Raw genomic sequence first — 27,447 nt, forward strand, 5'->3', positions numbered from 1 at the left:
AACTGACTCAGGACAATTTGGGAATTCATAAGCCATTATGTCAGTCAGCAATGGTTACATCGCTTTAAAGGACAATACCAGTGTTTTTGAAAATATTAGTATCTGGATTGCAAATCATGAATTCTTTTGCAAACCATTTTAAAATGCATGCTCTACAATTTTTAATCAGTGGTACCTCATTTGTGGGCAATGCAGTTAAATCGTAGACTGATTTAAAAACTCTAATGTAGCTGATTAATGCAGACTAATTTAAAAAAGTCCACTGATACAGTTTTTATAGTGTATAGAAATGAATGCAACACAATGGCCGTTTGAAGAAAAAACAATCATGACATACAACAACAACATAGAAATATGTGTCATGGCTGTTGGAAGTGTCTTTTGAAAATATTTGTAAATAGGAGGAGGAAGAGTCAAGCAGGTGATGATGATGTCAGTCCTCAATGAAGGGCAAGGAGGTCACTGGCACCCGACGGGAAAAGAAGCTGGAGCCTCTGAAGAGTTGGCCCTGACAAGAGGGAACATATATCACCATTAAATAGATTCAAGAAGTTTATTGTCATATGCATAGTAAAAACATAGAGGCTCAGACAATGCAATGACATTCTCTCCTTACACCCAACAGTAATACATATACTACACAAACAAGTCTCACAAGTTTGTATTCATAAGCTGCTACCTGTATCTGTATGTATGCTGTTGGACATCATCTATATTGCTTTATTTTGTGTGATAAGCCCACTGACATTATGTAGCAGGACCTAAAACACGCACTTCATGTTCAGAAATCCTTCAGAAAGCATTTCTATATATTCCACCATAACCAATATTTTCTATTTTATGGTTACTCTGGTAACTTTTGTTTTAATTTAAATGTAGTTTTACAATCTGAAACTATTTAGATTGATATATTACAAAAGCAGAAGAAATCAAGAGGGGTCATTTCATTTCATTACATAATTTACATGTTTGTAAAGCACTATCCCATAGTTGTTGAAATATTTCAGTCTGGATCAAAGTGTTCGACCAAGAATACTCACAAATGAGAAACTAGAAAGAATTTTTGCTTTATGGCTGACCTACACAATGAATTGACTGTCAAGAAGAAGATTTAAATGATCTCTTCCTAATATGTCATGTGGCGTGACTTCATGTGCTTATGTCAACTCAGTCCAAACACGTGGTGATGCTGACACATACTGAGAGATGTTGATGAGTGATTATACCTGCGAGCTCAGATGATTCCAACAGTGCAACCAGGATTTAAAGATGGGTGAGTGAGGAGGAAGACCAGCAGTCAACCTGACAACACAAAGTTCAACCAACCAGACTTAAGCATCAGCACTGTAGCCAAGATTTAAGAAACACAGAGTTCCACATATACCCAGATCTCACTGAGACAGCTGTGAATGGACCTGGTATAGTAATAAGACTGGGTACCTAGTACCTAGTATATGACTCAACTATGTATGGGTGTGAAAAATTGTGGCCAATTTGTTAGAGCGATACTTAGTGCTCATCTGAAGACTGCGGTGGAAATGATAAATGAAAGTACTGACAGCATAAGGTATATGTTCAGGAGGCTTATATCTGCCCAGTTACTGCAGTTACAGCGAGAACACGACACTAAACTGATACATCAGCCAACATGAGTCTCATGTTTTACTTGCAACATTCATATTTTAATGCTGTTGTTCATTGTTTGTGATAAAGATCAAAGGAAAGAAAACGTTTGTATTCTGATATTTAGTTCAGTTATAAAATCCATTATTTCTAAATCACATGAGGCCCCTAGGTCATATTACTGTCCACAAAAAGCTACAAGTGGGAGTGCTGTAAATGCCCCATGATGACTTCACATTGAAAGAGCAACAGTCAATGGGGAACACTCATCTGGACAACAAATGGACTAAGACAGTCAGTCAGTCAGTCAGTCAGTCAGTCAGTCAGTCAGTCAGTCAGTCAGTCAGTCTGTCTAGCTTCACATCAACTTTTAAATCCATGTCTACACAGAAGGAGGACTGTGGATTTAGTCGTCCATCACTTCCATTGTAAGTGCATTATGAAGAGATCTTCTAATGGTCAGTATGAACAGGAGGAAACAGCTTTCAATGTTCATATGGATACCTGACTGTTTTATTTAGGACAGACTTTAAAAAAATGTGAACATGCCCTTTAAGTATGTATGATGTTTCATCATGTTCAGTATCTTAGCTTTGAATCAGAGTAGAATGTTCTAGCAGACACTGAATGAACTGACTGTATGTTAAATCATTAGTGTGGTTTCACAGAAAACATCAACAGTAAAACAGTGAACAGTATCCACAGGAAAGTATCATGATTGTTGATTATTAGTAAATCTAATCATGTTTAGATAAATGACTCACCCACAGTTGTTGACCGCCATCAGATCAGCCACTAGCATGAACGGATATGTTAGAACACTCACTGCAATCTACAGACAAAGAAATACTGCATCAACATTTAATGATGTTTCATATATAACATTAATATATAACATTAAGGGACCAGTGTGTAAGATTTCATGTAATGTAACAGACTTGGCAGGAATGGAAGATAATATTCTTATGTATGTTTGAATTAGTGTAAAATCACCTGAAAATACACATTGTGTTTTCTTGAGCTTAAAATGAACCCTGTGCACCTCTTCACAGAGCCCACCATGTTGCACTGCCATGTTTCTACAGTAGCCCAAAATGGACAAACCAAACACTAGCTCTAAAGACGGCCTACTTTATTTATCGCAAACTTTGGTGGCCACCGTATGTTCTCCTATATGCTTGGGTGTGGGGGGTAGGAGGGTATTCAGATGGTCCTTTAAATGTTGAACTTACCCCCATCACAAACTTAGTGTAGCTTCTCACGGCTGACGCATGGCTGAACTGTAGAGGAAATACAGACAAGTTTCAAGAGTCAAATATTCTTCCATCTCTTTCTATATAATCTGAAATTATGTACTTTCAATACTTTTAATACACTATTATGTCATATTAACATGGAAAGTAGTAGCTTAAACCTTACTTATTGATCATTTGTGGAAGATTTAAGTTCAATTTTCACAAATTTTAGGAAAGCTATTGCAGGAACTTCTGACACACACACACACACACACACACACACACACACAACTGTTTAAACTTTAACTTTTAGGTGTTTCAGTATTCCATTTATTATGCAAAGCTAAAAGTCAATGGCAGTTAGGGTGACCAGGCGTCCGGCTTCAGGCCGGACAGTCCGGATTTTCAATGCCCTGTCCAGCGCCCGGCGCAGCATCAAGCCAGACACGTATTTGTCCTCCTTTTTGAGGCACTAGGCTTGAAGAGCAGAGTTTTTTCATCTTTGCTGGGATGCAGCACAACATCCAATCATAGACTGTAAAAAATGCATCCTACGCAGTAACATATCTGGTCTAACAAATGATTGGCTAAGAGCGGTGTCAGATAAATATCTGCTTATATCATTGGTTAAAAACATAAACAAGGGTCCATGTGCTGCTACGTCATATGACATTGATAGAAAGTTAGCATCATGCCAAAACGCAAGACCTCGAAAGAACAGAAGTATTGCAGATAGTCAATCAACTATTTTGGTGAGTACACTATTCTTATGATGTCACTGATGGGCTACATGAAGTATTTATATTTATTGGGTTGAAAACAATACAGATTTTGGAAGGCTGATAACTATATTGTTGCTATGTTGTTATTTGTACCAGTCTCTGCAGGATATAAACAGGCCCAGGGGCAGTGGGGGCTTGGAAGCCATGATGACAGAGGGGCTGTTGTCTCCTGAGCTGCTACAGAGGGTGAATGTGGAGTTTGCTTAAATACAGGTCTGCTGCACAAACACAGACACTGTGTGTGTTCCCAAAAGACTGAAGCACTTTAGAAATGGTATACTTTTTGAGCAGTTGAATGTATTTTTTTTTTTTTTTTTTACAATCTCCTTTGTTGTTTACATAAAAGGTTATTTAGGCTTTTTTTAAAAACATTTTTTGATTATGTATGTTACCTGTTAATTGTTTTTTACATTTAAGTCCACACACGCTTTGTGGCACTCTGCACTTTAAAAGATTCATCTCAGTGGCCACTTTTTGAACACCACAATGTATTGAATTAACATTAATATTTTTTCCTATTCAGCTACACAAACATCATATTTAAACCACTCAAAATTGTACTATAAATGAGAGTATACCAGAGTCCTATGTACACCGTAGTAATTTATTGATATGCCGCATAATGTCCTCCTTTTTGGTGTTATGGTAATGGTCACCCTAATGGCAGTGCAAGCAGCTACATTTACAGGGATATGAACACCTTCATTCATCAATTTAAAACTATTGTCTTTTGTTGTAAATTCTTGAAGTTTGAAAATGCTTTGACATTAAAGTATTTTAAAATGTAAAATATATTTATAATATATTATTTTAATGTTGATTCATATTGGCTCTAAAAAAGATGAGCCGTCAATGAAACACAGCAATAATAATCTTAAGACATATGGGTCAAACTGAAATGATCAGACTTTTGAAGAGCAGAAGGTGGGCAACCACAACTTTATGCATCCAGGAAACTACTTAAGAATGTAAAAGTTTAAATTCAGCTAAAAGTTCAACTTTATGTCTGTGTTAGGTAGAGAGCTATAGCCAAGCTATAGCTTAGCATAAAAAGAAGAAGAAAAGGGCAACGGACCAAAAACACATCTACAACACTCCTACAGCTCAACTGATAGATATCCTGTTTCTCATTTGTTTAAAACCTACACACAAATAGAAATGTTAAGGTTAAGCATTGTGATGGAACCATTTCTTAATGAGCAGAGGTTTACAATACTCTGAAGCAGACTTTCACATCCATCAGAAGGTAATGTATGTCATTAATGCTACAAAAGTAATCCACCAGGAATTAGTGCTAGCATGCATGTGACTGGCTAACACAGTGCCTTGCTAGATCCACTGATCCAGTTTAGTGTGGAAATGGACTGTACTAATACTGTTCTAGTCTTTTTGACACTACATGTCACATTCACTCATTCACACACATTCATACACTGATGACAGGAGCTACCACACAGGGTGCTAACCTGCTCATCAGGAGGAGCCATTGGTACCCCAGCTGTGTTGGTACACTGGCTGTGTTAACCAACTGGCTGCATTCAAATGAATGGGAAGGCTGCACTTTTTCCATGCAGGCAGATATCTGTCTGAACACAGCTGTAAGCATATTTTTGAACTTCGGATAGAGTGAGGCTCTTTGTTTCCCCCCTTTTCAGTCTTTATGCTAAGCTAGGCTAACCATGTCCTGACTCCAGCTGTGTACTAAACACACAGTCATGAGCCTGATGTTCATCTAAACTCATCACTGTTGCCAAGTGCTGCTCATGGGGGAATGTTGGGTTTCTTTAAATTAAGTTAGAGTACGGTCTAGACCTAACCTATGTGAAAAACGCCTTCAGATGATTTTTGCTGTGATTTGGCGCTATATAAATAAAGATTGATTGATTGATAAACATCTTATTCTCAGGAACATGCAATTCCAGCTCAATGTAGACAGACCTCTAAAACACAAATATGTATTTCCCCTGTTATACTAACAAAGAAAGTGTTACTATCTGTGAAGAAGATGGGCATACACTTTCATCTACAGCATAGGTATTAATAAAGTGAGCCAGGAGGTTGCAACACCACAGGAAGAGGACTTCTCCCAGCACATGAGGTATGAGACCACTGCAACACAGTAAGCCACAAAAAAACACTGGTCAGACTCACGGAGGTCAAAGATGAATATGTAGTTAGAATTTTACCAATGAGCAGTGAAATTATGACTCACACATAGAATCCAGTGACTCCTTCTTCCTTAAAAATCCTGACAACACACCTGAATATTCCACTGCATACATGACAGAAACAGTGATGACATTCAATTATTATAACACAGTCATTAAGGAGTGCTGTTATTGTAATGTTTTTAGTTCATTTAATGTTATTAGTTAAGCATGCAGCATATGAAGCCTTACCTGTACTTGACCTCTCTGCCTACAAACTGGGCCATACATCGCACTGACATAACTGCCAAAGGAAACAGCTGATCAGCTACATTTTTCATTCAGATATTCAGTTATATATCACTTGTAATACAAGCTTGAACACATGGCACATCCTGTATGCAGCACAAAACTGATGGAAGAATTTATTGTTTTGCTGCTTTTCTCTCCTTTATATCAGTTTATATCACTGAATATTGTTGGGATTTAGATTATTGGTCAGAAAATACCAAGCACCAGAACTTACTACTAACTACTTTATAAAACTTTACACTAATCAGTGATGAAGCGTATTAGTTGCAGCTCTGGCTTTGGTTGTGTAGGAGGAAGCTTCCAGAAGTAAGCCAAGTACTGTAAGCAAAGACATATGAACTTCTTTTTAAGGTGAAATAAACTTTGACAGAACTGGCTGAGGAAGGACTGATATTCCTGATATGCTGCTATTAATGATGACGTACCATGAAAAGGATGAGTGGCTACTCTGGACAGGCACTGGATGATCATTTCATGTGAGGTCTGCAGAGAGGAAACCATTTAAAGAACAACTGAGTTATGTGTTACACCATTCATGCAGTGTCAGTGTGGAGCTGAACACAAAATAGACATGTTCCAGGTAGAAAGATGAAGGTAGTCAGTGTGCATGTGGAAGTTATTTAGTCTAAAACATTAGTTGTGACATGAAAACATAATGTGAAGGTAGCTTCTGTGCATCCTCTAAAGTCTCATTAAACCCAGCAGGAATTACGATTATTAACATTTCTGTCATGAAGCACCATGATTACTGAAATACAACATTTCATAAAAATAAGAAAGATATTACTGTAAAAATGGAATTTTGTCTAGGAAACATGATCTTAGATGTGCTGGGTGGCAGCTCACCATCAGCCCCATGTAGACAGATCACTGATCATTGGTCTTTACTGATCCCTGGTCAGAATGCAATCACAATATGAAGATAATGGACATTTATGAAAGTAAAATGTATTGTGCTCATACTTTGTATGTTCTACAGGATGTCATGGACAGTTTTACTGGCAAAAGCAATTACACACATTATACATGGAGTTACAAGTGAGGTGGCACCACAGTACTGTTTGTCTACTTCTGCCTACAACACGGATACATCAAGACTCATTTCAGCAAAGTTATTGAAACACAGGTTTGAGTGTAGGTGCCACTGCAGTCTTGTTTACTCTCTAAAACAGTGGTGCTGAAATGACTTTTAACAGCATTGTCTACGAATAGTTTTGAATATTATATTATTGTTTTGGACATGTTTTGATCGTGTTTGATATAGATGGCACCATAACTTCCACTGTCCTAATAGGCAGTCGACATGCTTATGTTTGCGCAAGTTTCTTAGATAGTTCTGAGCTTTGTGTTCTTTAATCATTCAGCCCTGTCTTTAGCTATACTTTTTTACCTTCACAATGTTTGCAGGAGCTCCTTTCAAGTTGGAGCGAGGTGAAGATGGCTGTTTGGTCCAAAGCCTTGAATTTATCCTTTTGGTTTACGACTCCTTGTGGAGTTAGCACTGGTATCCTATTGTTTGGGGATGGGGTAGTGGAAGGTGCTATAGGGGGAGGTTGTGGGATTTGGGGCGAGTTAGTTAAGTTAGGTTTTTGTTGTTTTGTTTTTTGTCCCTTTTGTCCCCCGTGTTCTCTCACTTAAAGCGTTTGAAACCTGACATTGTGTTTTTGCAGGAAACCCACATGAGGAACAAAGATCAAGTCAGACTAAAATGTCCCTGGGTTGCTGAGTTATTCCACTCTAGTTTCAACTCAAAGGCCAGGGGGGTTGCCATCTCGGTCAGTAAATCTGTCCCATTTACCCTGACTAATACCATATCTGACAAAGACGGCAGATATCTGATAGTTTCAGGTTCTCTATTTCGTGTGCCTGTCCTATTAGTTAATGTATATGCTCCAAACTTCGATAATCCTAGTTTTATGAATAAGTTGTTTGAAAATCTGCCTTCTCTGAGTGACTGTTTTCTGATTTTTGGAGGGGACATGAACTGTGTTATTGATCCTCAATTAGACCGCTCTAAACCTGGCTCAACTCGATCGGTAATGGCTAAGACCCTTTGCAATTTTATGTCTAGCAATGGCTATGTTGACCCCTGGAGATTTCGCAATCCGAGTAGTGGGCAATATTCTTTTTATTCACACGTGCACCATACCTTTTCTCGTATAGACTATTTCTTTGTAAATGCTAAACTTATGCCAAAAGTGACAAACGTCTCGTATCATCCAATCTTGTCTCAGATCATTCGCCTGTGTCCATAGATGTTCAGATTTCCCCCGGACCTCGCTATCCCGCCCACTGGCGATTCAGTTTTTATCGGATGACAATTTTCATAAATTTATTACAAATGCAATAGAGGATTTTATTGCTCTTAATCACTCTGATTCAGAACCTATCTCTAAGGCGCTGTTGTGGGAGTCCTTAAAAGCATATTTGCGAGGTCAGATAATTTCATACTCTACAAGGATGTCAACTACTCAAAAGCTATTATCTGATTTAGAATCAGTGGATCAACAGCTTGTGACCGCCCCATCTGCCGAGCTCTCGAGACGTCGCGTGGCCTTACAAACTGAAATGGATCTTATCACAACTAATGAGGCGGAGCGCATGTTGCTTCACTCCCGTTCTAGATATTACGAACTTGGCAACAAGTCTGGTAGGTTGTTAGCTCACCAGTTGCGTCGTCAAGCAGCCTCACGTTTAATATCACGCGTTAAGGATGGATCGGGAGCGCTGCAGGAAGACCTGGATGTTATTAACTCTGTCTTTTCATCTTTTTATGAATCCCTGTACGCGTCTGAATTCTCATCAGAGCCAGCTGATATGCACACGTTCTTAGATGAACTTCAGTTTCCTTCTGTAAATCCGGAGTTGGTTACTCAATTAGACTCAGCTCTGACCATTCAAGAACTAAGTTTGGCTTCACAAAGCATGCAAAATAATAAAGCCCCGGGACACGATGGGTTTCCAGTGGAATTTTTTTAAGCCTTTCAGGCCAAACTTATTCCATTACTTCACTCTGTTTATGTAGAATCTCTATCACTTGGCAAACTTTCGTTATATACCGATGACTTATTGCTGTATGTCGCAAATCCAGTAAGTGCCTGCCCCGCCATTATTTCACTCTTTCATAGATTCGGCCGGTTCTCAGGGTATAAAGTTAACGTTGCCAAGAGTGAATGTTTTCCTGTCAATAAACTAGCAATGCAACTCTCCCAGTCTGATATTCCTTTCAAATTGAGCCCTTTAGGATTTAGGTATCTTGGGGTTAGCATAGCCAGGTCTTTTAAATCCCTTTATTCTGAAAATTTCTTTCCCCTCTTAGCTGCAGTTAAGGCAGATTTTCAAAAGTGGAGTTCCCTCCCTCTCTCTTTGATTGGGAGAATAAATACAATCAAGATGAATGTTCTGCCTAAGTTTCTATTTCTGTTTCAATGTCTGCCTATATTTTTACCAAAGTTTTTTTAAAACAGTCGACTCGACTATCTGTTATTTTCTGTGGAATGGCAAAACACCAGTCAGACAAAAAGTACTCCAGAATTGTAAGTTCTATGGCGGCCTCTCTCTGACAAATTTTCAATTTTACTACTGGGCGGCGAACATAACTAAAATTACATTCTGGTCCATGCCAACTAGCATACCTTGGTGTCAACTGGAAGCACAGTCGTGCTCCCCAGCCTCTCTTTCTGCTTTACTGACCGGCCCAGTTACTGCAAACCTCTCTGGCCTTACCTGCAACCCTGTGGTTACTGCTACGCTTAAGATATGGTTTCAATTTAGGAAACACTTTAAATTTACGGTGCCTACAGTTCTAACCCCACTGTTAAAAAATCCTGTGTTCAAACCCACATTTACCGATCCCACTTTGTCCTTATGGCAGGATAAGGGACTAAAATGTTTTGAGGATTTCTATAAGGAAGAGGTCTTTTGCTCTTTCACAGACCTGGTGAATAAATTCAATCTCCCACCCTCCCACCTTTTTAGATATTTCCAGGTGAGGCATTGCGCAAAATCTTTATTCTCCAATTTCCCTCATCTCCCACCTAAGCAAACATGGGGTGAACTTTTACAATTTAATCCTCTACAGAGGTCTTTAATCTCAAAAATGTATACTTCTATTCAGTTATATGATGGCCATTTGACCACCAACACAAGAGAGGCTTGGGAGCGTGAACTAGGATTGGTTTTTGATGAGTATTGGTGGGAATCTGCTCTGAAGGTCATTCACAAAACATCTATTTATGCCCGTTTGACACTGATACAGTTTAAAGTTGTATTTAGATGTCACTATTCTAAGACAAGGTTGGCACAGATTTTTCCAAATACGGTAGATGTCTGTGACAGATGTGGAGGCTCACCCTGCAACCTTACGCACATGCTTTTCTCCTGCCCAGCCCTGAAAAATTTCTGGCAAATGTATTTCAACACCACGTCGAAGGTATTCTCAAAAACTATTGACACTTCACCACACATTTGCATTTTTGGTCTTTCAGAAGAGCATACCCAATACTCTGCTAAAGAACTGGAAGTGATAGCTTTTACCTCCATGATTGCTAAACGCCACCTCCTTCTAAACTGGAAATCCACAACAGCTCCTTCCAGCACGCAGTGGATTAAGGAGGTTATGTCCTTTTTGAAAGTAGAGAAAACTAGATATTCAAGAAGGGGAAACTTAAACAAATTCTGCAATAAATGGCAACCGTTCATGGATTTTTTTGAGACAATGTAACCCCCCACACTCCACCCCCCCCTTTTTTTTTCTCCTCTCTTTTTCCTTTAGTTTACTATTGTTTGTTTATCTGTTTTTTTTATTCTTATGTTTGTGCGACCAGGAACATCTTTTTATACAGACTATGTCTAAATACTTTTCTTTTTTTCTTTTTATTGTTTATCTGTACCTATTTTTGTAATTGTTGTTTGTTTCTTAAAATATGTATATCTAAATCCATTGGTGTATACGGGCACGTCTAATGCTGACACCTATGTGTCCTGATATGTGTGAGTGCCTTTGTTATTTTTCATGTACACATCAATAAAAAATATGAAACAAAAAAAAAAAAAAAAAGACTCATTTCATAATGGGACATTTACATACCAAAATATCCAACAGAGAGTAGGCAACAAATATAGAGAAACATTCCCTCATTAGGGTAAAGTCATTTCTCTCTTTTCATGTTATCCAGGAGCTGCTGACCTCTCACCTCTTTGATCACTTTCCTGAGTGAAAACTGCAGCTCATCTGTTTTGGACAGAAGCTCCACCTGCTGAATAAAGAACAAAAAATCATTTGAAATCCTTCACACTTATACCTTTAATGGTTTAATACCTTTAATTGGCTTCCCGTAAAATTCAGAATAGAATTCAAAATCCTGCTCCTCACTTTCAAAGCTCTCAATGATCAGGCTCCATCATATCTTAAAGAGCTTATAGTACCTTATGTACCTACTAGAACACTGCACTCCCAGCATGCAGGCCTACTTGTGGTTCCTAGTATCTCTAAAAGTAGAACAGGAGGCAGAGCCTTCAGCTATCAGGCTCCTCTCCTGTGGAACCATCTTCCAGATTTGGTCCGGGGGGCAGACACCCTCCCTACATTTAAGAATAGGCTTAAAACTTTCCTTTTTGATAAAGCTTATAGTTAGGGCTCTTAGAGCTCTTAGTATATGCTGCTATAGGCTTAGACTGCCGGGGGACTCCCATGATGCACTGAGCTCCTCTCTCCTCCTCCCTCTCTCTCTCTATCCATCCATCTATATCCATTAACATTAATGTTCTATTAATGCATTCAATAACCTAAACTTCTTCCCCGGAGTTGTCTGTGCTTTCTCGTCTCACAGGTAATCTGGGCCTGTAGACGTCCGGATGACAGATTCCAGTCCCGGACCTTCTAGCTACATTGTTGATTTTCATTGTGCTTCTCTCTACTATCCTTCCTTTCTCTCCTCTCAACCCCAACCGGTCGAGGCAGATGGATGCCCACTCTGAGTCTGGTTCTGAGGTTTCTTCACGTTAAAAGGGAGTTTTTTCTTGCCACTTTTGCCAAGTGCTTACTCATATGGGAATGTTGGGTCTCTTTAAAGTTAAAACCTGAAGAGTTTGGTTTAGAACCTGCTCTATGTGTAAAGTGCCTTGAGATGACTTTGTTGTGATTTGGCGCTATACAAATAAAGATTGATTGATTGATTTAAGAACATTCTATCTATATCTACAGTATATCTATGTCCATCAATCTGTCTATGTATCTACACACACACACACACACACACACACACACACACACACACACACACACACACACACACACAGGTGCAAAGATAAACTAATATATATTGTCTGCACCTAATAATGAAAACCTGTGCAATCTAATGCAATCCAATACAAGAGCTCTACCATAAATTCTACTTTTATGTTTCACCCTTTGTTCACCTTATCAGAAAGGTGGTAATTCTACTTTGTGTATATTATGAGGACACAGCAAATGGTGTACTGGTGTGCATTATATTGAAAAGTGTTCCATTTTTTTTGTCCACCCCATTAACATATATGAGGGGTCAAACAGTAGGAACACTTAAAGTTTATAAGAATTGAACTAATTTTAGGATTCATGGCTAATTATGTTCTATGACTATAATACTATTGCTATTAGCATAATGAGCTCTGTGTGGCTGTAAAACACACTAACTGTGAACAAGAGGACACAGTGAGTAGACTGCAGGGAGAGCAGCCAAAGATGTCACATTTCTACAAGTTTATTCTCTGCTTGTGTAACACTTGATAAATTGCAAGTACCTTCTCCTTCACTGGCACCAATAATGAGCACTCTAGTAAAATATAGCCGAAAGTAAGTTTAATTTCCCCTGTTGTTGCCTCAGTGCCTTTGTCCAAGCTTGCACTGACAGAAAACAGAGGAAACAGGAGAGGAGAGCCTACTCACCTGAGACAGTTTTGACATGATTTGGATTATACTGTGCATGTACTGGATGAGGTTGAGTAGCTTTTACATAAGTTCTGATTGTGTTTTGCTGCTACTGTTGCACAAAATGTTTCTCTTGATTTCACAGAACCAGAAATGGAAACCTCTTGAAGAAATGCTTTCTCCTCTAAAGTGCGGGCTTTCAGAGATGGGAGTATCTTTCTGATTCCATTTCTTTATGGAGACACCATGACACAACACTCATGTCTTCATGACAAAGATGCTTCATATAGTAAATTAAGTAAAAAATAGTTGAGTTTACCTGTTTAACTTTGCTCCTGACCACAGTGGAGATGGCACTGGACACGATACGTGGTGAGAGGCCACGGAAGAGTCCCCTCTTTCCATCCACTGTCACAATATGCTGTGCTAAAAACAAATCCATTCACTGCCAGCTGACCTTAAAGGACCATTCCAGTGGTTTTGCACAATCAGTCCAGTAAATCCTACGTGCATACAAATTACATTAGCGACAGCTGTTTCCCAACGCTAATAACACAATAGCATGAGTCAAGTCAAGTCAAATCTTATTTGTACAGTACAATTAAATAGACCACAGTTGACCAAAGCTGAACAAGCTCAAAATATCCTCATGAATACATATAAAACACATAATAAACGGGAATAGAATAAAACAAACATTATAATAAAAGAATTCTGGCAAAATACAAGAGTAAGTCAAGCTCAACTCCCAAGAAGAAGTGTCTTCAGCAGCAACTTCAAAGTTTTTAGGGTCTGAGCAGTCCTTAGAGGCAGCCCATGCACAGATGCAGGAGTTCTGCTAGATCAGTTGGTGTCAGATCATTTAAAGCCTTAAAAGACAGCAATAAAGTTTGAAAATCAATCTTGGACAGGAAGTCAGTAAAGAGAGGACAGTACTGGTGTTATGTGATGTGACGAGTTAGACAACCTGTATCGCCTGAACATAAAATTCATTTGGAAAGTTTAGAGAATAAACTTTATATTAAATATTACAAAGCTGAAACGTAGCTGTGTGTGGGAAATGAACTACTAGAAGCAGACATTTGTTATTTGTGTCAAACAACAAACCACTGGAATGGTCCTTTAACTCAAGTACAGTCAACTAATGAACCATTGATTAATCAGAGCTGACTCACCATAGGAGAAGAAGCCAGGCAGGTACAAAACTTTCCTTCCAAACATAGTAGTGCCCACAGCTGGGGGGAGAGGTTCATGACCCACCTGGAAAAAAGTGAAAAAAAAGGGATTATAAAAGATTATAAATTGCTCCTCTGCATCATGGGCACAACAAGTGGTTAAGGACCAAAAACACCATGGCCCTCAGTGAGCATCCACATTAAGCCGGTTACATTTAAAAATATTTAAACATATTTTTCTCTCAGGTTTTTTTTTTTTTTTTTGGAGCTTTTACAACACAGTATTAAAAGCTTCATGATGGAAACAACAGGGCAAATGACACTTCTGGAATGTTTGAACTGACGTAAGCCAGCTCAGTAACAATCACCAAGAAAAACACTGAAAATGGTGTGTTAAAGTAATCAATCATGTGGCTTTAAAAAAATATATTGTACAGATGACTCGATAAGGAAAACGGACAATTACTGTGTGCAACATTTATTTTTGTTCCCCACACCCCCACCTGTGTTCCTTTTAGTATCTGATGCCAATGTTATTGCCACTTAGGAACTGATAAAGTGCTAATGGTCAATTAGAAATAACAGTATCTCTTTATAGTCATTCTGCAGAACAGGATGCTGCATCACCAACACTAGCAGTCAAACATGGCTAAATGCATTCAGCCAAATGCAATTTCAACTCCTGTTGGAAAAGAAGTTTTCTCTAATCCTTTTTGGCTCCTGATTTATTCATGTTTGACTGCTAGTGTGACAGAGATTATAACCATAAAAGCTCAAAAGTACTGTACCAGTACCTCAGCGCTCATAACTACTCATAAGAAAGCCAGGGGCAAAGATGATCTAGATGTTATGCTATGATGCATTCTCAAATTTTGCTGCTTGTACATGTAACAGCAGTAGAAATAAAATTGTCCAGCCATAATTGAGAAGTATTACTGGAACAAAACTGCCATAAATAGACAAAAAACATTGTTGTCAGTCAACTCTCATCTGCACAACCCAGCTGCTCTCTGCCACACACACACTTCACCTCCTGTCTACCATGAAGTCAGTTTACAATGTGGGGTTAAGGGACAAGTTAAAGGAAAGATCTCTGTTTATTCACCACTTACACTTATCTGAAACTGTGTCTGTTGTCTGTCTGGTAATCGAGTGGAGTTATGACAGCTCTAACTGTACTGGTCACTGATGGTCTGGATGGGGAGAAAACAGTGAAATCGCCCTTTTTTCCTTTTTCATAAACAAAAAAAGGTTTGACAAAAGTGACTGTGTTTAAACAGCGTTAAGGGTTTTGCTTTAATGTCTATCACTCTTTGATAAGTGTAGGTGTGCAGCTAAGTATCATTATGTTTCCTTTAACCCTGAAACGAGAACTAACTTGAGCGTCTTCTCCTAAGAGCAGAGAAAACATCAGAGCTCACTATGTCTGTTAAACATTATTAAGGTTGCTGTTAGCTAGTTCCATTAGCTACCTGTATTAGCAGCTTGACATATAACAGCGGGTGTGTGATGGCTGTCACTCCCGCTCCCAGTAGCAGAACTGCGGTGTCCACATCCACGGATGTCGCTGCAGCGTCCCGCTCCACAGCGCCCGCCTGAGCGGACAGGTTGTCTGATGAGTCCATCATGAATTACCGTGAAGCAGGCTGATGCTTCCTCCCGTTCATCCCCGCTCAGAGGGGAGGGCTCTACTATGGATCCACTATGGCTCCTCTATGGTTCCAGCTGCGGCCTGTTGGTGTCAGAGTTGAGGTGACCGCGATAACTTCCGCTGTTCACCTTCAAAATAATAGGCCTACTACTGTACCAGAACTGATTCAGTTAAAGAAATATTAGAATGGCCATGCTGTTTCATTATCGAAAAGTAGCTGCTCAACATCACGTGATCCAGATCATCCGTCATCAGGACCAGTGATGATGATGATGAAGATGGGACAGAAGAGAACATTCTGTAAAAATATTCCTTTTCTCACGGTGTTAACATTAAGACATGGCTGCAATTATGTTCATGTTCAGAAGTAGTTTTTTTATTTGTTTTTATTTTACTTATAATTGTTATATCCCAAATCCCACTAAGACCCATATTATAGTCTATATTCTTCTCATTTACTTTTAATGCTCTTGTTTTAAAAGTTTGTTACACTATGTTTCATTGGGTATCATCATCGCTATACAACTGTAATGGAAACCAACTTGTATCACCCATACAATGTATATTTAATGGCAGTTCATGTCCTCATAAAGCTTAAAGATGTTATTTACATACATTAGAATAGTATTTACCATCATACAGGAATCAGGAATGACAAGAAAAACAGACTCATTTTACAATCAGTCCATGTACAATTCACTTTGCATCTAAAGTCAACAACAGGGTTTGAAAAAGGGAACACTTAATTTCCAGCAGGTGACGCTGTTAGCCTTACAATGGTCCTAGGTGTCCTCTCTTCAAGTCAGGACCCAAAATGCAACACTACACTTGAAGCATCATAATACATGGTTCAGTGTGAGCTGTGTTCCAATTCAAGAAAGATTTCATTTTTATATGTATGTCATTTTAGATTTAAATACTAAATTCTTTCAACTTAGTTGGGTCATAGTTAAAGAAGTATAAAAGGTGGAAACATTTTGAATTTATGTGATAATATGAAAATAAACTAGTGCCTGCTGGCAGTGACTAACAATACCTGTTATGGTCAGTGGAGGGAAAGCTTAGTCCTTGACTAATCAACTGCTTTAAGACTAAGATCAGTTGATTAAATGAATCAAGCCTGCTGGTGTTTCTCTTGCTTGTTTGGAATAAAAACCTGCAGCCATATGGACCTTTATGGAATAGTTTAGACATGCCTGTATTAAATGGTCATAAGCAAAAAAAAAAAAAGACTGGAAACCACTGTCCTATGCCAGCCTCATGGTTTATCACCTCTTTCCTTTAAACAGACTGTTGCCTTATATTTGTGTACCTTATTTTATGCTCTTCTTTTTTCTTTGATTATTTTGCATATTATTTTTGTTGCTGTGTATTTTATTCTTTAGATATATCTGATTTTACCATACACCAACACAATACCACATGCAGCCCACCTATATATACATTTCAACATTTCTGTCCTGTCTTCTGTCTGTCTTTGTACTTACTTTTCATATTGTGCTTTGCCATATTTCTATGGTTATTATTGTTGTTATTGTGCCTCTCTCTTCCCTCTTTCTCTCTCAACACAATTGGTCAAAGCAGGTGAATGGCCAATTCAATTCAATTTGATTGAACAATACAATAATAAAAATGATGAATCCAGTATATGACCAAATTGTCCGATTAAAATGGATTAGAGTAGTTGTCTGATTCATAATGTTGGTCCTACCTAACAGACACATCATTGTAGAAATAGAGTCTAAATGTAACACTGCATTCACTCAAATAGAGGAAATGTCAACAAGACACTTTAATTAACATATCATCTGGTGTCATTGTTTGTGCACAATGTCATCACCATGTCATTCATTTCAGTTCATATCAATCAATCAGTCAGACTTTATTTGTATAAGACTTTGCATACTGATGCAATGTAACACAAATTGCTCTACATAATAAAAAAACAATACAAAATGTATCTTCTTTTGTTCCCTCTCATTCGCTCTCAAACACACACACACACACACACACACACACACACACACACACACACACACACACACACACACACACACACACACACACATACACACACACACACACACACACACACACACACACACACACACACACAGACACACACAAAAAAATGTGTCTATCAAAGTATCTATCTATCTATCTGTCTATCTATCTATCGTCTTTTATTCGTCTATTCTCAGCAAGTTCATGCAACTAATCACTGGATTACTCGTTCTAGTTAGACATACACTAAAACATGTAGACAGTTCAGAATTAATCACATTGATTAATGTGTTTAGAAATCAACCTTTCTATGGGTTCTTCTGAGAAAATGGATTACAACTAACTTTTTATGGCTTTATTCGTCTATTCTCAGCAAGTTCATGCAACTAATCACTAAATCACTTATTCTCTTTGGCGATACACTAAAACACTCAGATATTTCAGAATTCATCACATTGAACTAATTGTGTTTAGAAATTTAGAAATCAACCTTTCTATGGGTTCTGCTGATAAAATGGATTACAACAAACTTTTTATGGCGTTATTCGTCTGATCTCAGCAAGTTCATGCAACTAATCACTAAATCACTTATTCTCTTTGGAGATACACTAAAACATTCAGATATTTCAGAATTCATCACATTGAACTAATTGTGTTTAGAAATCAACCTTTCTATGGGTTCTGGTGAGAAAATGGATTACAACTAACTTTTTATGGCGTTATTCGTCTGATCTCAGCAAGTTCATGCAACTAATCACTGAATTACTCATATTCTCTTTGGACATACACTAAAACACTCAGATATTTCAGAATTCATCACATTGAACTAATTGTGTTTAGAAATCAACCTTTCTATGGGTTCTGCTACAAGAATGCATTACAACTAACTTTTTATGGCTTTATTCGTCAGTTCTCAGCAAGTTCATGCAACTAATCACTAAATCACTTATTCTCTTTGGACATACACTAAAACACTCAGATATATCAGAATTCATCACATTGAACAAATTGTGTTTAGAAATCAACCTTTCTATGGGTTCTGCTACGAGAATGGATTACAACTAACTTTTTATGGCTTTATTCGTCTATTCTCAGCAAGTTCATGCAACTAATCACTAAATCACTTATTCTCTTTGGACATACACTAAAACATTCAGATATTTCAGAATTCATCACATTGAACTAATTGTGTTTAGAAATCAACCTTTCTATGGGTTCTACTACGAGAATGGATTACAATTAACTTTTTATGGCTTTATTCGTCTGTTCTCAGCAAGTTCATGCAACTAATCACTGAATCACTTATTCTCTTTGGAGATACACTAAAACACTCAGATATATCAGAATTCATCACATTGAACTAATTGTGTTTAGAAATCAACCATTCTTTGGATGCTGCTAAGAAAATGGATTACAACTCACTTTTTATGGTTCAATTGGTCTATTCTCAGCAAGTTCATGCATAATCACTGATTTGAGAATTAATAATCATTTAGTGTAATGAAATTAGATAGATAGATAGATAGATAGATAGATAGATAGATAGATAGATAGATAGATAGATAGATAGATAGATAGATAGATAGATAGATAGATAGATAGATAGATAGATAGATAGATAGATAGATAGATAGATAGATACATATATAGATAGATAATTTAATAGACACATTTTTGTGTGTGTTCTGTGTGTGTGTGAAGGTCTGCCAGGTGCCTTTCTAAGTAAAGATTTGAGAATTAATAATTTTTTAGTCTAATGAAATTAATATAGATATATAGATAAGATAGATAGATAGATAGATAGATAGATAGATAGATAGATAGATAGATAGATAGATAGATAGATAGATAGATAGATAGATAGATAGATAGATAGATAGATAGATAGATAGATAGATAGATACACATTTTTGTTTGTGTGTGTCTGTGTGTTTGTGAAGGTCTGGCAGGTGGCTTTCAAAGTAAAGATTTGAGAATTAATAATCATTTAGTCTAATGAAATTAATACAGATATATAGATAAGATAGATAGATGGATGGATAGATAGATAGATAGATAGATAGATAGATAGATAGATAGATAGATAGATAGATAGATAGATAGATAGATAGATAGATAGATAGATAGATAGATAGATAGATAGATAGATAGATAGATACATAGATACATAGATAGATAGATAATTTAATAGACACATTTTTGTGTGTGTGTCTGTGTGTGTGTGAAGGTCTGCCAGGTGCCTTTCAAAGTAAAGATTTGAGAATTAATAATCATTTAGTCTAATGAAAATAATATAGATATATAGATATGATAGATAGATAGATCGATCGATAGATAGATAGATAGATAGATAGATAGATAGATAGATAGATAGATAGATAGATAGATAGATAGATAGATAGATAGATAGATAGATAGATAGATAGATAGATAGATAGATAGATAGATAGATAGATAGATAGATAGATACATAGATAGATACATAGATAGATAGACACATTTTTTGTGTGTGTCTGTGTGTGTGTGAAGCTCTGACAGGTGCCTTTCAAAGTAAAGATTTGAGAATTAATAATTTTTTAGTCTAATGAAATTAATATACATATATAGATGAGATAGATAGATAGATAGATAGATAGATAGATAGATAGATAGATAGATAGATATATAGATAGATAGCATCAGCTCTGGCATTCCCCCGTGAAACAAAATCATCATTATTTGTGTGTGCTTGGCATTTGCAAATAGCAACCTGTTTTTGGAAGGAGGATAGCATCGAGAAGTGCAGCAACCATGGCATTATCGGCTATAGGTTTGCCTGTGGACGTTAAAAAATCCCTATTGGCCCAGAGACGGCCAAAATCATGTACCACTCCCCATGCATATCTACTGTCATATATATATGTTGGCTGTTCTGTTAGCTGCAATCTTGCAAGCTTCTGTCAGTGCAATTAATTCTGCTGCTTGTGCAGAATAATTTGAGGGGAGTAGCTGTGCAACAATTGTGTCATGTAGTGCTGTAATAGCAAAGCCCGTTTGGTTTTTACCGGTTATTGAGTTTCTCGAGGCTGAGCCATCCACAAACAGTACCATGTCAGTGTTCTGCAAAGGTGTGTCCTGCAGATCAGGTCTGGGGGAACAAGCTTATTGAATTATTGAAACAGCGTGTGGTACCAGTAGGGTGAGATCAGCATGGCCTACAATGTCACATGAGGCTTTCACAGGTTTTTCCGCAGCTGCCACAGCTCTTAGACACGTAAGAAGTCCTGCAGTTACCAAGTCAAGTCTTGATGAGAAATAGGCTACAGGTCTCTGTCATCCCCCATGGTCTTGTGTCAGTATGGAGGTCATGTACCAACCCCGTTTGTCAACAGTCTGTGTGAATGGTTTGGTGCAATCTGGAAGGCCCAATGTTTGAGGAGGTTGTAATGCCAATTTCAACTCCACAAAGGCTTTTACAGCCTCAGGTGTCCAAATGACTTTGTCTTTGGAATCCACTGTCTGCAAAAAAAAAAAAAAAAAAAAAAATCATGACATGATTCTTTGTTTCAGGCTGTGCAATGTTTTGGATTGCTTCAATTTGTTTGGGTGAGAGGGTTTTGCTGATTTCATGAATGTAATGCAGTTATTGTAACTTCATCTGTACATCTTGGCACATAAAGTGCAAATTTCTCCTACTGTAAATACTAATATGTGTTTACATAAGCTCTTATGACTAGTATAGTCAAGGTTTTCAGTCTGGGTTTAGGATATCATGCCTTCCCTTTTACATGTGCTCTGTATTAGACACATTAATGTATTATTAATTTTATGTTAAACACTCTCAACAATCATAACCCATCCATCAAACTTAAAGCCACCACACACCCCTCATCTGTCGACTTTTTAGACACCACCACATTTAAGGGATCTCTTTTCCTTACACACCTGCATTTGGATGTTAGAGTCTTCTTCAAAGACACAGACACTCATGCCCTGCTCCATAAGAGCAGCTTCCATCCAAAACACACCTTTGCAGGTCTCATCAAGTCACAGTTGCTCAGGTTCAAAAGGATCTGCACTGGGCAGGAAGACTTTAGGGAGGCCACTAAGGTGCTCTTCACCACCTTGATCAGCAGAGGGTACTACAGGACCATCCTGAGAGCCTGTTTCAGGGTTTTCCAGCTCACAAAGCCGATCCCAGTCTCTACAGCCATTCCTTTTGTCACCACATTCTCACAGTCTACAGTGGCCCTGGTGAAACACATCAGAAACAATTTAATTAACACAATTAGTGAACAACAACCTCCTTTAGACCATAGGATGATTGAGGCCTACAGGAAGAATAAAAATTTACCAGACCATTTGGTCAAATCTAAATTAAAAAAAACATATACCACAGACTGCCTCACTTTAAACAGCAAAAATGGGTTTATGATGTTGCCGGTCAGAGAGTGTTTCCTATTGCCCACTATGCTTCTATGCGCTCTAAAAAATTGTATTTGTATTATGTATTTACATGATCACATGTAAAACATGTGGCATGAGGTGCATAGGAGTCTCACTCTACAAATCAGATTCACCTGTCATAAACACAATATTGTTAGAAAAAAGAACACTGACCGTTATGTAGTCCAGCATTTCATCACTCGTGGCTGGCAAGCTGTACAGGTTCTGGTTCTTGAACGCAACTTCAATTGGCACACTTCAGAGAGACGTAGGGCTGAAAGAAATTGGATTACGTTATTAAACACAACTTACCCACAAGGGCTCAATGAAAAAATGTATTTCAGGCCTTAGTTCTCTTCTTGAGGCGGACACAGGATTCTTGCCTGAACCTAAATGTCAGGGATTAGTGCGTCAACTTAACCCTCTTACTTTGCCAGGCTGATACTGGCTTCCTGCCAACTTAACCGTTACATGCCCCTTGCCTAAACCTAACCGCTGGCGCTTGGGTTCAGTGCTCCTATTTACAGATTACCTGTACTTTTCTCTAAACACAACCAGTTCTCCCCTAGCCTAATTCGGTCTCAAGCTAATATTGTCCCCCCTAACATAATTTTTTCTTTCTTTCTACATGAGAATGGCCACAGCCCTGGCCCCTGGGTGTCAATTAGGTCTGTTTTATCAGAAGAGTGTATTATTTTTCATTGTGTGATGTGTCTACTGCTCTGCCTTTGAGGGTACTTATCCCACTGTTTGTACAATAAAAGTATATCATAATGTCTATTCACATGGAGTCTCGGGTGTGGTTCCTGGAGCACGGGTCCCAATCAGGGTATGGAGGGATGGAGCGTGTCACTGGCAGCAGTCCCGCCTTTCATTATATCAGGCTGTCCTAACAAGTCTCTAAAGACTCTCCAGCTGGTCCAGAATGCAGCTGCTCGTGTTCTAACAAAAACTAGAAAGAGAAATCATATTACTCCCATCTTGGCTTCACTGCATTGGCTTCCCATAAAATTCCGAATAGAATTCAAAATCCTTCTCCTCACCTTCAAAGCTCTTAATGGGCAGGCTCCATCATATCTTAAAGAGCTGATAGTACCTTATGTACCTATTAGAACACTGCGCTCCCAGCATGCAGGACTACTTGTGGTTCCTAGTATCTCTAAAAGTAGAACAGGAGGCAGAGCCTTCAGCTATCAGGCTGCTCTCCTGTGGAACCATCTTCCAGATTTGGTCCGGGGGGCAGACACCCTCCCTACATTTAAGAGTAGGCTTAAAACTTTCCTTTTTGATAAAGCTTATAGTTAGGGCTCTTAGAGCTCTTAGCTTATGCTGCTATAGGCTTAGACTGCCGGGGGACTCCCATGATACACTGAGCTCCTTTCTCCTCCTCCCTCTCTCTCTCTATCCATCCATCTATATCCATTAACATTCATGTTCTATTAATTGCATTCAATAACCTAAACTTCTTCCCCAGAGTTGTCTGTGCTTTCTTGTCTCACAGGTAATCTGGGCCTGTAGATGTCCGGATGACAGATTCCAGTCCCTAGCTTCATTGTTGATTTTCATTGTGCTTCTCTCCTCTATCCTTCCTTTCTCTCCTCTCAATCCCCTCTGTCGAGGCAGATGGCCGCCCACTCTGAGTCTGGTTCTGCCTGAGGTTTCTTCCTGTTAAAAGGGAGTTTTTTCTTGCCACTGTTGCTCATGTGGGAATGTTGGGTCTCTTTAAAGTTAAAACCTGAAGAGTTCGGTTTAGAACCTGCTCTATGTGCTCTATGTGCCTTGAGATAACTTTGCTGTGATTTGGCGCTATACAAATAAAGATTGATTGAATAAAGATTGATTGATTGAAGCCTACTAATAATTTTAGACACATTTATAATCAACTATCACTTTTGGTGCTAACTATGGTGACAAATACAATGCATTTCCTGTTGCTGTTTTAGTATAAGAATCAGCATATATTTCACCAGTTGAACACTTTTAATGTGAAGGAACAGACAAACAAAATACAAAAATGTAAGTTAAATGCCAAGCTTTGATTTTCAATCAATCAATCAATCTTTATTTGTATAGCACCAAATCACAACAAAGTTATCTCAAGGCACTTCATACATAGAGCAGGTTCTTCAAAAAGGAAAGTTTTAAGCCTACTCTTAACTGCCCCCTGGACCAAATCTGGAAGATGGTTCCACAGGAGAGGAGCCTGATAGCTGAAGGCTCTGCCTCCCATTCTACTTTTAGAGATACTAGGAACCACAAGTAGGCCTGCATGCTGGGAGCACAGTGTTCTGGTAGGTACATAAGGTACTATAAGCTCTTTGAGATATGATGGAGCCTGACCATTAAGAGCTTTGAAGGTGAGGAGAAGGATTTTGAATTCTATTCTGAATTTTACGGGAATCCAATGCAGTGAAGCCAAGATGGGAGTAATATGATCTCTCTTCTAGTTTTTGTCAGAAGACGAGCAGCTGCATTCTGGACCAGCTGGAGAGTCTTTAGAGACTTGTTAGGACAGCCTGATAATAATGAATTACAGCAGTCCAGCCTAGAAGTAATAAATGCATGTATTACACCGCTTGATAAAAGACAGTATGGTGTGGGAAGAGTTCACTTTTATTGCTCACTGGCAGGACTGAAAAACATACAACACCAGGCACACGTCTCAGTACCTGAGCTCTGTCTCACAACAATCCAGAAAAAAACGTCTTCTTCTGCTGTTAATTAGCTAGCAGTACTTTTAAACAGACAGTTTCACTCTGCCCCCTGCTGTCGGGTATAATAACACATGCTCAACCAAAATAACTGCATATAACTGAAAACACTGTACAGAATATTAACAGATAATATCAAATAAAACATATTTTCAGGTGCTACAATCCTCCCCTGCTAAATAAATGTTTTCCTCAACATTGGCACATATTTACAGTACAACTTTGACTATGGAATACTCAACTTATAAATCTCATCTTAATGATAACATGTAACCCAATGACAAAAGCTTTTTTTTACACTTAGAAGGAAGTGAATGGATTTAAGTGCATTTCAATAGGTGTTACCATAAGAATACATTACTACTGTATACAATGTGATCTCATCACACTCCACTCTTAACTACCAACACTGCAGTGTTTAGACTTAAACACAGTCGACCTCTGAGCAGTTGTAACAATAGTACAGTATTACACATTAATACTCTGACACAAAATAATTTCTGTCATCTCACTATATACTCCATGGAGACTTCTGACTTACTCATGTACCTTAACCCATTCCATTTACATTACTTCAATGCCATAACGTAAGCCTAACTATCCAGATTATGACTAGAACTAACTTTTCAGCAGAGGTGGAAAGAGTACGGAAATATTTGACTCAAGTAAAAGTACCACTACTTTGAAGAAATTCTACTTGAGTACAAGTAAAAGTACTGGTCTAAAAATATACTCAAGTAAAAGTAAAAAGTAGCTTGTTAAAAAAATACTTTGAGTAAAAGTTACTTAGTACATTTACAAATTCAGCTTCAATGACAAAATATGTCGACACACAACATTTAAAACATTTATGGAGATATGTCATTTTAGTGAAGACCATCCCATAAAACATTTTCAAATAACACAACCATTAAATTGAAGGTGGCATAATTGTGGATTCTGTAAACCCGGAGCGATTTTAGACTTTTTTGGGGGATTTTCTTACACCCCTAAATTTGATCTCAGCACCCTTAAAAATAAATGATAAACCCTCCATAGTCTCTAAATATTGTGTGGGAAACACTGAATGATTATTGGGGTTTTTTTAAAACACTTGCTGGGCATTGAATGTCAAATTCTCATTAGGAGCTGAGCTCCTCTAAAGCTCTGATCCTAGTCCTACAATCACCCTGGTTTAAACCAACAGTCATACTGCATATCTATGAATCACTATGGGTCAAAGTCACAAGAGCAATAACTTTTCTTTACATTACCCAAAGAAGACCAAACTTTTAAGTACCCATGTTTAAAAGGCTGTGCCCCTGTGCAGCTTTCGCTTAATTCTCTCATTTCCGACGCTGTCCTTTTCACGTGAACGCATCATGCGCAATGCTTCGTCCTACACGAAGAGTGAGTCAGATGACAGCACAACGTCAAATGGACATTTCTTTTAGAGTTTGTTGTGTTGTGTTAGAGTTTATATGTCGCTATGAGATCTAGCTGCCAGGTGTAACAGGCTGCATGAATGTTAAGTTATTGTATCATGCTGGTTAATGATGCTGTTCGATCCCCTTTGCTTTAAAAAAAACATTCGGCCAACATTTTTTACTCAGTAACGGATGTGATTTAAAATGTAGCGAAGTACAATACTTCACACAAAACATAGTTAAGTAAAAGTAAAAGTACAGATTTTTAAAACTACTTTAAAAAGTACAAATACACAAAAAAGCTACTCAATTACAGTAACGTGAGTAAATGTAATTCGTTACTTTCCACCTCTGCTTTTCAGTTACACAGCCATGTGACAATATCATTTTGACCATCTTAAACCATTTTCCCCCTTTGTTTATCCCAGTCCTTATTGTCCCATGGCTTACATAATGAACAGTAACCACTCATTTCACAAACAGTCCATGTTACTGTATCCATTCTTCACAGAAATATCTGCCACAGTCGATAGTTAACCTCTACCAATTTTCAGTAGTATCCTGCGGGAACCAGAGTAGGATAAAGCAGGTGTGTTCCAAACATCTGCGGAGTTAGCCAGGGTACACCATATTGTCCATTTACTGGTGCCAGTGTATTAACGTACATTGGGTTAGCGTGAAGCCCCACCACACAATGAGTAGGTTGGCTTAATGCTTCATATGTCAATGTCTCTTTAGGTCGTCTTTCTCTCTGTGACCTGCGTGGCTGTGTGTCAGACGGCTCTAGCTCCTGTGTGCTGGGCAGGTCTGCAGATTGAACAGTTAGTGTGACCTCTTGAGTGTCATGTGCAGTTGTGACATTTCCAGTTAAGTCATTGTCCTCAATCATTTGCACTGGAGTCTCCAATCTTTCTCACAAGGACCCTGTCACCTGGGGAAAGCACTTTGTCTTTTTTTGTCATATTCCTTGTGTGAATTACATCCTTCCTCCTCATTTATCCCAAAGATCAAGTCAATTGGCAAACAAGGGTTTCTACTAAAAAGCAGGTAGAAAAGAGAATATCCT

General features: G+C 38.2%; 1 protein-coding gene across 2 annotated transcripts; it reads right to left on the reverse strand.

Annotated features, from left to right (window-relative positions):
* Nucleotides 1-311: 311 nt before the first annotated feature.
* LOC128357923 (mitochondrial carrier homolog 1-like) lies at nucleotides 312-15,904 on the reverse strand. Of its 2 annotated transcripts, none has more exons than XM_053318351.1 (12): nucleotides 15,657-15,904; nucleotides 14,185-14,269; nucleotides 13,329-13,435; nucleotides 11,295-11,354; nucleotides 6,525-6,582; nucleotides 6,040-6,091; nucleotides 5,853-5,912; nucleotides 5,656-5,749; nucleotides 2,856-2,903; nucleotides 2,388-2,455; nucleotides 1,227-1,302; nucleotides 312-508 (listed from the first exon to the last, which is right to left on the reverse strand). In XM_053318351.1, exons 1-12 carry the CDS (start codon nucleotides 15,810-15,812, stop codon nucleotides 434-436), a joined length of 939 nt encoding a protein of 312 aa, XP_053174326.1. In that variant the 5' UTR covers nucleotides 15,813-15,904; the 3' UTR covers nucleotides 312-433. The 2 variants fall into 2 exon arrangements, with proteins under 2 accessions (XP_053174326.1, XP_053174325.1); XM_053318350.1 differs by having other exon boundaries at nucleotides 11,295-11,357.
* Nucleotides 15,905-27,447: the final 11,543 nt, after the last annotated feature.

Source organism: Scomber japonicus, chromosome 4, assembly GCF_027409825.1.
Source record: "Scomber japonicus isolate fScoJap1 chromosome 4, fScoJap1.pri, whole genome shotgun sequence".
Classification (NCBI taxonomy): domain Eukaryota; kingdom Metazoa; phylum Chordata; class Actinopteri; order Scombriformes; family Scombridae; genus Scomber; species Scomber japonicus.